We start from the raw sequence: 11,601 nt of genomic DNA, 5'->3' as shown, positions 1-11,601 counted from the left end.
TGCATTTATTGAAGTGATTGAAGACCGAAATCGCAGTGAAATGGCCTTACATGAAGCTCATGAGCATCACTGCCATGGTTAAAATAAACAGTTCAAGTTTCAATTACTTGGGCATCACCCTTGTTCACCTGATTTGGCTTCCTCGTACTATTATCTGTGCTCAAACGTTAATATATCTTTGAGAAATTCATGTGAACTTCGTTTTGGAATGTCAGACCACTACTCCCGGAACCTGAATCTGAAACCAGTATAGCCAACGTAAATTTGTATGACCATCTACTAATATGACCTCTAAATTAAAAAGATCTTTTCCGTTCTCCACGAATCGCTTGTGCTACTCTATGCAGTGAACTGTCGTCATTTAAAGTAGGAATGTAAATAATCTCTGGGCATATGGGATCATTACAAGTCTTGCGGATTGCTGTGCTGAATAAATATTTAGAAGGTCTTGTGTTATAGAAATAACATGACAGTAAGAAGACATGTGTTATAAAAATAACATGACAGTAGACGTAAAGAAAGGTAATACTCTCTCTTCTATAACATGCAATACAGCTCTCTTTTATAACATTCAAAGAAACTCAAACTTGTTGAATAGTTTCTTTGGTTGAACGACAGAATTTCTCGGATTTTTCTTTTCACCGTACTGGTTTTAGAAATATTAAACTAGCATTCGCCCTTCTTCAAAACAGTCACGAGATAGCAAATCACACAAAAAAAGTTGCATGTCGCATCGATTGATGATAATGTAACAGTGCTGTGCGATGCAACGTCATTTTAATCGACGGGTGGAGCGTAGCGGCGCCGACGTCAGTCTACTGAATAGAACTTTCTATTTTATACCGTTCTGTTTTTGTTTTCGTCTGGCTAGCCGCGATATCTTCTAGCAGAGTGACGTTTTTTGAACACAATACCTGAGCATACACTCTTGCGCAGTGTTGATGACGCGTCTCTGTATGCGTATGCCTATGTTGGTTTATGCTTTCGTCAAGAGATTTGAAATTGTACGCACATAGCCAAAGAACGGAAAAGCGCATCACAAACGTAGCAGTGAAAAAGCATTCAGTGCCACAGTTTCCAGCAGCAATATGTTGCTTACGGTGCAGAAAGTACTTTTTCGCGAATAAAAAATGTTTTGAGTTTTAGTGTCCAGTGTTTTTCGCAAGGGCAGCCGCCGGGGTCAGAGTTCTCCGAGTTGAAAATAAAAATTCCGAACGAGGGCAACTCCTTTTTTGGATACACACGACGGAGTGCAGGTGGTTCATTTGCTTTCCAGTGAAGAGTCATCCTACGCATAAGACCATACAATGGCAGGTGATTTTTCGGGGTGTACCGCCCGAAAGAAGAACCGTGCCCAATCGATCGAGTACAATCCGGCCAAGATTGACAACGGGGAGACTTCAAAGCAGCAAACCAATCCGCTGACCACTCGGAGCGGGTTGCGAGTTTACAAGATTGTGATTCTGGGTGATGGTGGCGTAGGAAAATCAGGTAACAGCAGGAAAGCGCATTCGCCTTTGTCGAGAGTGGGTGGCTATGGGCAGTGGGTTTTGCGTTGTGGGTGATGGGGCCGGTCATGGAGACTTATTATTGCATGACGTAAATAAAATAGGAGACAATAAAAAAGTCGTACAATGCGAAAGGAGGACAATTAGTTGTTTCTGACTAGCGGTGTCTGACCGTAGATCGATTCAAGGTTGAGAGGATGAAAGTCAGTGTTTGTGTATGATTGTTGTTGAGTTGTTTTTTTTCTGATAACAGAGCAGGCGTTGGAATAGTTGGGTGGTGGAAAAGAGAGGCCGACGCCTACGCGCACACAGGTACGATGACGAACCGTCAGTGTTGCCAGAAAAGATGTTGCCTTCGCATGTGTTATTGAACTTCGAGGTAGAGGCATGGTCGCGTGTGGTTTTCTATTTCAGGCAAGACCATGAACATGAATCATCCCAACCACCCAGTTTTCGTCTCTACAATCCGAAAATACAATCACTCCCACAAGCTAACGTTGCCCTTTATTTCAGCCGTCACGCTTCAATTTGTTAGTCACAGTTTTCTGGACTATCATGATCCAACGATTGAGGACTCGTACCAGCAGCAAGCAGTTATCGATGGTGAAGCAGCACTGCTGGACATTCTTGATACGGCCGGACAGGTCGAGTTCACTGCCATGCGGGATCAGTATATGCGATGCGGGGAAGGCTTCATCATTTGTTATTCCGTCACTGACCGGCACAGTTTCCAGGAGGCATCGGAATACCGGAAGCTGATCGCTCGGGTGCGGTTAACCGAAGACATACCACTGGTGCTGGTTGCCAACAAGCTGGATCTACAGTCGCAGCGGAAGGTAAAGGGAACTGTATTTCGGTTAGCTCGGCTGCTCGGCCACCCATGGAAGTTGACCAACCAATGTCAATCTTCCTTCCTGACCAGCCTAGATAGCCGTGTAGTGTCGGTAGCGGTACCGGTGGTATAAGTCCACCAGACAAGTAAGCCGTGTGGCATGCGGCGGAATTAGTTTCTACCAAGAATTGACCACTGGTTTTCTGTTCCATGTCGTAAAAAGAGCACCAGGAACTCTCAAATCAAGGTGTATTTCCGTGCCGATGACCGAATAGCTGCAGAAGGTTAAACAATGCAGTCATGAACGGCATATTTTAGGTTTCTCCCTTGTTAAGCGAAGCTCTTGCACAGTGGACGATTTCATTCTTCGCACTTCGTGTGATTTAAATAATTAAGCATTTAAAAAAAATGCTTCCATGATTTGCTGAAGGCGATTATAAGCCAATATATTTGGTTTCTTCTAGTTGTTGTACGGTAAGTGCTGGAGATGAAGTGTTCATTGCCTTAATTTATAATGGTTAGAGTAGCACAAATCAATCTCCAGCATAAACGTACAGCAACTATGAATCTATCCAGACTTCTGCAAAAAGGTAAAGCTTCTATAGCTTTGGTACAAGAACCATATTTTCAAAAGGGAAACTTCTATGTTGGAAAGTTGTTAAACCCAGTCACCGTTGCCTTCAACAAGAACGGTATAACTAATCCACGTGAAATGCCTCGAGCATGCATACTTGCAAATAGTGCTCTCGATGTATCTCATATCGGAGCTGACAACTCGGGATATTCGTTCAGTCACAGTTGGTATGACTATTGATGACATAGACATGCCGCATAACCAACCTTCGCCTAGCGATGACTTCAAAAAGGTTGCATCATACTGCTGCAAAAGTGATTTACCGCTTATAATCGGTGCCAAATGTAAGACCAGTGCCCTATGCATTGAACCGCCAATCCGGGCACGTGGGAATTTCAAAAGTGGTAATCAAAACTGACTATAAGCTGCGACGTTTACAACACATGTTTCTGAATTTACAACGTTACAAACTGGAAATCGAATTTGTTACGGGAAAAAACAACGTTGCTGATGCCTTATCTCGTGCACCGTACAACGACAAGCGGTTAACAAACGAATTCATGAAGCTTAACATCTACAAAGTTTTCCGCGACGTTGAAGATATGAAGCTATCCGATTATCTAAGCATATCGAACAGTTGTGTAGTGGAAATCATGAAGGAGTAAGAACAAGATCACAAATTACAGCTAATTATAAATTACGTGCAAGAAGAGCGGCCAATCGTATTCTCGCTCCATATACAATGCGACGGAAACTGATTGACAAGTGTCATATTAGTCGCAATGGAATTGAAACTACACTTAAACTAGGTAGAGAAAAATTCGTTTTGATTGGCATATTGTCGCAAAACTGAAATGTAGAGGCGCTGCTTGTTTAGATATGATACTTTCAGCAAGAGCTGTCAAATCGGTAGGAAAAATTCTAATTACTCCCCCTTTTCAACGATTTCTTATGACAACGGGCAAATTCATTTGAAAAAATCATAGTAGAAGTTTAAGAAAAAGTTTTTACTCTGAGGTGGTAATGTTGATCTTAGTTCATTGTGCGAAATCTACCGTTTATTCAGAATCAGTGCGGTAAAATTTCATTTTCAATCGAATAATATAAGATGAAAATGAAATTTATGGCCGCTGACCGTCAGCATATCCCTACTAATTCATTTGACTTTTGCTGCCATTTTCAAGTGAAGCTCCCGGAATTCATCGTCAGTTGATTAATCGTTGATAGTCATTTGAAGTTTTGCTTACTCAGTTTCAAGTGCCAAGTAGTGTAGCTCTTTCATTGCCTTCGCTCTTGGTAGTAAGCAGATTCGAACGAATAGAATTATAAATGGAGTAAAGTATTAAAATGAAAACTGAAGGAGGAAACAATTAATTTATGTGTATTCTGTGATTGATATTTCAGCTATCTGGTTTGTCTTTCATCTATTATCTTGAACCAATTCGAATATTTACATGAACCTCATTTGAAGGCCGCTCTCACACTATTGAAAGAGATATTTTGTTACTTCAAGAGTTCAACTGACGGTGGTTAAACTAAGCCTCGATTGAAGAGAAACGAGTGATGACTGAATGCTGCCCGTTCGGGCCGTCAGCAAACATTGTGTGTGTCAGAGAGTGAAGTTTACTGCATTAGAGAGATCGTCAATGTGTTCCACATTCAGTTTCAATTGAATTGAATGAAGTTTTACAGCACTGTTCAGAATAGAGCATTAAACTTGGTTTGATACCATTTTTCAAATGCCTGGAAATAACAAATAAAGTATCCAAAATAAATAGTACTCGATCGCTATACATTCTAGTACTCGAGAAATCAACATTACACTGGTTTCTGGTTAAAAAATGTCTATCTGAAAAAACCTAAACTTACCCAATTTCACACATTTCTGAAGATTTTCCATGTTTATTCGTAGTTTACATTCCCGAAAGAATCCTCCTTTTCTTGGTTCCATTTTTCATTGGAAGGTGTCGCTACCGGTAAATCAGTTTTGCGACAATGTGCCAATCAGGAATGAGCAGCCAAATTAAAGATGTTGTCAAATAGTGCCACCTGTGTGCTAAATATAGATCATCTCAAACTAGTCCTCCTATGTTAAGCCATGTAATACCGGTATATCCATTCCAAATGGTGTCTATGGATGTTTTCTTCTACAATCTTCATGAGTGCATTAAAAAATTCCTAATCACAGCTAATCAATACTCGGACTACACTTACATCAAAGACATCATATTAACAAGATATCCAGCTCTCACATTCCCCGAACAAATCTTTGACAACATCCTTTTTTGCGAGCATGGCACCTTCAAGCGAGTCCGCATCGAAACTCGCTATTTTGGCGCGCACGAGTTTGACGTTTCTCTCCCCTACTTCTGCGAACGAGTTTCGATGCGGACTCGCTTGAAGGTGCCATTTAAGCGAGTCCGCATCGAAACTCGTTCACAGAAGTAGGGGAGAGAAATGTCAAACTCGTGCGCGCCAAAATAGCAGCACTGCGCACCCATACAATTGACATGACATGTGGAATGAGACGCCGTGCGATGGCGTCTGCTTACACTAAGTAATTGTTGTGGTAATTCTGTACATTATAGATCCGTCTTTGAAACTCATTAAGATTCCTAGTTACAATCTCGGGAAAACAACATTTTTGAAAAACGCTAAAGCAGTTTTCTCCGCTACTGCTTGATGAATCTGCAAGAAAAAAAACATCAGTTTGTTCAGAAAAATGTTCCAAACTGATATTTCTTTTTTGAATTTCCGCTCAATGATTGCGAAGAAAACTGCTTTTGCGTTTTGCAACAATGGTCGTTCTTCTAAGATTGTTAATTACCCCTTAAGGCTTTTTTCCAATGCCCACTAGATTTTGAAGGTATGACATGAGTATGTATGGTATGTTTAATGAGATGCCGTTCTATGGTGTAGCTGAATTGAAGACTAATGGCGTTTTCGTTTTTAATTTGCACTACACCGGTGCAGTGCTACACTGAGGCATGAACAAAAATGACGAAAACATAAACAGTAACCATTGACTACAATTAACGATTCCATTGCACAGAGCTACACCAAACTTTTAATGAGTGCTACACCAGTGGTATCGGTGCAGAAAAAGTGTAGCACTGGTGTAGTGCAATTGGTAAAAACGAACGGTTTAGGTGCAGCTTTCGCTACACCGGTGTAGTGCAATTTAAAAACGAAAACGACATAAGATTTTTCTCTAAGCTGACAGAGTCTGGTTGGATACAATTCAACTTTCAGTATATTTTGACAAAAACCTTTTGGAAACTATTTGGAGCTTTCCATCAAAAACTAGGTTACTGAGATTGAGGTTACAGAATCCTGAAATTGAATAGAAATTTCCTGAATACGTGTAGGATTCACTCTAACCCACTCGGACACTGCGGGCAGATGTCCACCCAGACGACGGACTGTCTGTCAGATTTTTTACTATCATTGTGCTAGAATTCTGGCAAGAGCCTGGCATCAATGAAACGACCACCTAGCGCCTACAATACCACAGCAATAATAGTTCGAAAATTGTTTAATAATGCTGTTATAGCTAAGCGAAAACTAAGTGAAGTAAATGCACATATTTTTAGTATATGAGATGACTACTGCTACTGAGATGACTACTTGCCGTTACCCTAACAAGTTTTTAAGCAAAACAACAAAGAACAGACATACAAGCTAGTACAAACTTTTTCAAAAAAGCTGTGTAAAGCACACAAGTGAAAATTCGTTAATAATCACCGTTGTGTACGACTTTGCACGCAATGCTTAATACTACAGTACCACAACAAAAGGGTCTAACTTCAAATGACAGTTTCTCTTTGTTTACTTTTTCTTTCACGATTTACCGGAATGATTTTATAATTGACGCCTTACTCTTCGCATAACTTTCAAGTTAAAACCACAAGCTTTTGATTTATATTGGAAACTTTCTAGAAATTTCGGTACTGGCTCCGTAATAATCAAAAGAGAAAGTAAACAAAGAGAGACAACTAACAAGCTAGGTCCTTCTGATGTGGGACTATAGACACAGACTAACAGACAGGACACTCAAATTAGATTCTTCAATCATTTTAACGGACATTTCGAATATTCCTTTATTTGGGACAGTACTCACATGTGTCATGATGGCGCCACGTTACCCTATCAAAAACATTCTGTCTGTCACCTACACTGTGTTTATTTTTTCCATTTACGAACAGAGTTGCCATTCATACAGAATTACCTGTAATGTATTGATTTGTATACGTCCATGTGAATTTCATGCAGGATACAGATTTAATACATATTGCCAAAACTATATACAGAATTGTGCCTACTTCTCATCCTTCAACGCAATACAAAATCGAACCCGTTTTACTTACTTCTGGGCTGCCGCCACTTAATTTCGGGTGAAAATTACCAACACAATCAAAAATAGTCTAGATGAAAAACGTTGAAAAAAATAAATAGTTACCTTCCAACATCACTAAAAAAGGTTAATATATTATCAACGTAATCCAATAATTTATTGTGACGATTAATTTTCAAATATTTTGATGAAATCAGGCATCCCTGCAAGCAGCTGATCGGTGTTGACAAACGAGGGGAAACCAACTAGTAAAAAAACTTTTACACAACACAAGGGGTGAACAGATAGTAAATAGTTCGCGCAGTACAATATAGGTGGAACTAGTGCATCACGAAAAATAATTTTTATAAGAATTTACTCATACTGTCATGTCTGTTAGTCTGTGCTATAGAATTGTTGGGTAACAAAGTCCAGATTCTTCAAAAGCTGGCTTCCGAATATTGCGAGCAATGGTTTTAGAAATGTCTCAATAGTCTTTCGAAATTTCAATGTACACTTTGTTGCAGGTATCAACGGAGGAAGGGAAAACCTTGGCGAAACAATTTGGCTGTCCCTTCTACGAAACTTCTGCTGCTCTGCGACATTACATAGACGAAGCGTTTTTCTCTCTGGTGCGCGAAATCCGAAGAAAAGAAGAACAACGGGTAAGATGTGGTACCATACGTTCAGGAGCCAAATCTCATCAACTTTTTCCGGTGATTTTCAGGCTCTCAATGGTGGATCAAGTTCCGAAAAAATCCACTCCCGACGCCGTAGTCGCTGGTGGCGATTGCGTTCGATATTCGCCCTTGTATTCCGTCGGCGCCGGAATGCAAATGGAAGTATCTAAAACCAAGGTAAAACATTTCATTGGGATCGTAAGCCCAGCCCGCACGATCAGAGTGGTTAGTTTAGGCACTTTAGGGAAAAGCGACATCTATCCGGATAGTGATTTTGATGTCGTGCAGCAGTGTTCGGAAACATTTTTTGAGCGATTCTCATGAGTTATTTTTCTTCAGCAAATGAATCAATAATTTTAGAACAAAGAATGACCAAAGTGCATAACAATCACTGTAATTGGATTACTTTCAGTGTATTTAAGTTTATTGTGGTGACACTACTAGGAATTATGGATAAGTTTATACTTCACTCTCAAAAAACTCTTATTTATGAAACAACAATTGTTACAGGAAGTATCTATAATGTGTAAACATCGTAGTTGACGCATGAACTAATCGACCAAAAATTGCACCATAGTTGCAGAATATTCCACAATGATAGGTTACGTTTGAATAGAGTTGTTAAATAGTCAGTTAAGAAATTGTGGCGCTGAAAATTGCTTCGTTTGTCTTGTTTCGAGATAATCAACATAACTAAACATCAACATCGAGCGTTAATATGAAGTTTCCTGGTTTGTGTGATCGGTTCACTGAAGATTTCAGATCGTTATCGTTAAGATTATACTACAATAGAATGGTAAGATTTGATGTAATTCGCAATGTTGAAGCAGAAGATACTGTAAAAAATTAGGTGCATTAGTTCGAGAGATTGAGTAAAACACATACAGTTGTTGACGAAACAATAATTGGTTCGAAACCGTATATGAATCTTCAGGAGTGTATTAGGTTCGTTTGTTAACAGCATTTATTGTATTTTAGTTTTGAATCTTTCTCTATTTTGAACATGCAGAGCATTTTGGATTGACTGTCTGTGATTCAACAAAACATTGTTTATTACTCAATAGTTCTCTTATATTTATGGGGTTAAGACTTGAAAACCTTTATTTTTTCAACTGTCAACTAGGCCATCTGTCTCCTAAGATAAACCAAAGCCTACCAGTATTGAATAAGCGTAAGACAAGTATTCACACAGGGTTCCCATAGTAGTTGTAGACACATTTTAACCTGCAACCATACCTGCATACCAAAAAAGTCAACCTAAACCTTAGTCTTATTGAGCTTCTTATTGCTGCTCACAGCCGAGTATGGAAAGTTTTGAGGGAAAACAAACATCACTTTTTGTAGCTGGTTTTCTATAGCATACACACCAATATATTCAATCAACCGAAACAACAAGCAAGAAACATCAAACATTGATTCAACGACTAGATTTCCGGAGGACGACGAAACGATATATTTCCTATACTATGTGTAGATCTACTACTCGTGTACTACTAGCTTAGCTGTTAACAATTAAGTAAAAGAATACAGAAAAGATAAAGCTTAAGTAGGTAAATCATGAAGAAAAAACACTATATTGAAGCATTCGAAACAGTTCGATTCGATTTAACATTACCATTCCATTAGTTAACATATAATTAATTACATGTATTAATCGATGCTGTAATCTAGAGTTTTATTTTCATTTTTGAAAATATGTTTGTCTCAAGTAATTTCTGATTCAATATTAAGACACATGTTTAATCACCGCTGGGATTTCATCTAATAATGGGCATCACTACAGACTCTCATAGTAACAGACTGGCAAATACTTCTTAGGGAGTCAAACGAATCGTCAAATTCCCACATAGGAATTCTACTATCCGTTTGGCTCCCTAAGCAGTATTCGTCGGTCTGTTACTAGGAGAGTCTGAAGGCAACTCGTCAACATTGCAACTGGCCAAATTTTTCTCTGCATAACAATATTTTTCATTTTAATATGTGACAAAACGATCAATCGTGCATTAAAAAAAAATTTTTAAATTTTTCATGAATCAATAAATCACGATAATACGCTCAGTGCATCAAATTGGATGATAAAAAGGGTCCCCTTTATTTTCCCTGGTTCCTAATTCCGGTGGCAGAAGAAATGTATCACAATTTCCATTAAGAGAAGAAAATCTTAAAATGTTTTTCTCTTCACAAAACTGTCTGTTCGCTGAGCTTCAGTGACAAAATTTCTGAAAAAAATTGCAGATTTCGCCTATTTTCTTAAATTTGAATTCACATCAAGAACAAGACGAAATTTTTTGACACTTGAGAAAGAATAAAGAAACAGTATTCTTTTCAGCGTTTTTGCGAAAGAAATTGTGGAAGACTATTTTTGTAGTGATTAAATTCAGCAAAATTACTTGAACATTATTATGTGAGAGTAATGGAAACATTAGGGTAACAGAGGTATTTTGGCCACTTCATATATAGCGGTTTTCAGCTGAACATAGAATGCGACGGAATTGTCGCAGAATAGCGAAATAATGAGCGTCAGACCATGGATGCCAGTTTTGCAGATTGGCATGTAAATTTGCAATTTCGCTTGTTAGCAGACATTGGAATTAAGCAGACTTTTTTTGCAGATTTTCGAAGTTTTTATAAACAATGACTTTTTAAATTTAATGACTTTTGCTATTACTGTAGGGTTTTTGTTTGGTTTTTTTTTTCGTGAAAATTTTAAATTTTGAGCTGGCATCTCTGCCAAATTTTACCTGGCATCTCTGCCAGAAAATTGGACAGTTGTTTTAACCCCTTCCCTGTCTGTTGTATTGAAATTAACTAGCATTAGAGCCACAAGAAAAATAAATCGACTGGTGGATTGAGGTCAATTGCAGTTTCAACTGGTAATATTCCTTAGCGACTGTGTTAGTGTTATTTCATTGTTCATCAACAAATATATATCTGTCAGACTTTTTGGAGTGGACGATTTACAATTTTTTGCAATAGTTTATTTTTATAGTTAAAATCGATAATGTTTCGAATAAAGTACGAGGTTAGGAAGACCAAGGCGTCGATTAATACAAAATATGAATGAAAAGAAATATACCAAGCACAAAATAATCATTATGTGAAATAAATAACACACGCTTTAAAAATCGGTGCAAGTTCTAGCTGATGGCAAATCACATACGCTTTATCAAAATGAATTGATTATGATTGAAGTTTTCCTTATAATTATTCAGCTAATAGAAATTTGTCATTGTAGCGGTAGCAATTTAAAAAATATTTTTTCTGGCTCGTGGTCTCGAAGGGGTTGAATCGATGCGAATGACAGTTTTGCTATCTTTGCGGCATTTTGTCGCTATCTTATTACATCGCAATCCTTCCTAACCGACAGTGAAAATTACAATATTTTGGCCCGCCTAACAGACTTTATGGATTTAATCGATATTAAGGCTGTGAACCATTTCGCGGTTAATTTTAACTTTTGGTTAAAATCTGACACTTGAGTGGTTATTTTGTGTCGAGTAGTTGACTTTAACTAAAACTGCGGCCCATTTCCAAGTTTGACGGATGGAAAGTTGTTTGGATTTATTTTGCACTGGAAATAATTTTGACTGAAGAATTGATATTAGAATTTTCTTTGCAAAATTTTTTTCAGTGTCGGAATTGAGTAAGAATTTCGGACTGAATTGTCAATTCGT

General features: G+C 38.2%; 1 protein-coding gene across 1 annotated transcript; it reads left to right on the top strand.

Annotated features, from left to right (window-relative positions):
• Window positions 1-976: 976 nt before the first annotated feature.
• On the top strand, window positions 977-11,309 carry LOC131434519 (GTP-binding protein Rit2). The gene is made up of 4 exons (XM_058601273.1): window positions 977-1,491; window positions 2,022-2,344; window positions 7,775-7,912; window positions 7,975-11,309. Exons 1-4 carry the CDS (start codon window positions 1,308-1,310, stop codon window positions 8,095-8,097), a joined length of 768 nt encoding a protein of 255 aa, XP_058457256.1. The 5' UTR covers window positions 977-1,307; the 3' UTR covers window positions 8,098-11,309.
• The last annotated feature ends 292 nt before the right edge of the window (window positions 11,310-11,601 follow it).

Source organism: Malaya genurostris, chromosome 3 (genome assembly GCF_030247185.1).
Source record: "Malaya genurostris strain Urasoe2022 chromosome 3, Malgen_1.1, whole genome shotgun sequence".
NCBI classification, from domain to species: domain Eukaryota; kingdom Metazoa; phylum Arthropoda; class Insecta; order Diptera; family Culicidae; genus Malaya; species Malaya genurostris.
This window is presented reverse-complemented; position numbering and strand designations above follow the sequence as displayed.

Coding starts and splice junctions, on each gene's coding strand:
- LOC131434519 (XM_058601273.1), top strand. CDS start 1,308: ATGGCAGGTGATTTTTCGGGGTGTACCGCCCGAAAGAAGAACCGTGCC. Junction 1,492..2,021: donor TGGTGGCGTAGGAAAATCAG/GTAACAGCAGGA, acceptor CCTTTATTTCAG/CCGTCACGCTTCAATTTGTT. Junction 2,345..7,774: donor ATCTACAGTCGCAGCGGAAG/GTAAAGGGAACT, acceptor ACTTTGTTGCAG/GTATCAACGGAGGAAGGGAA.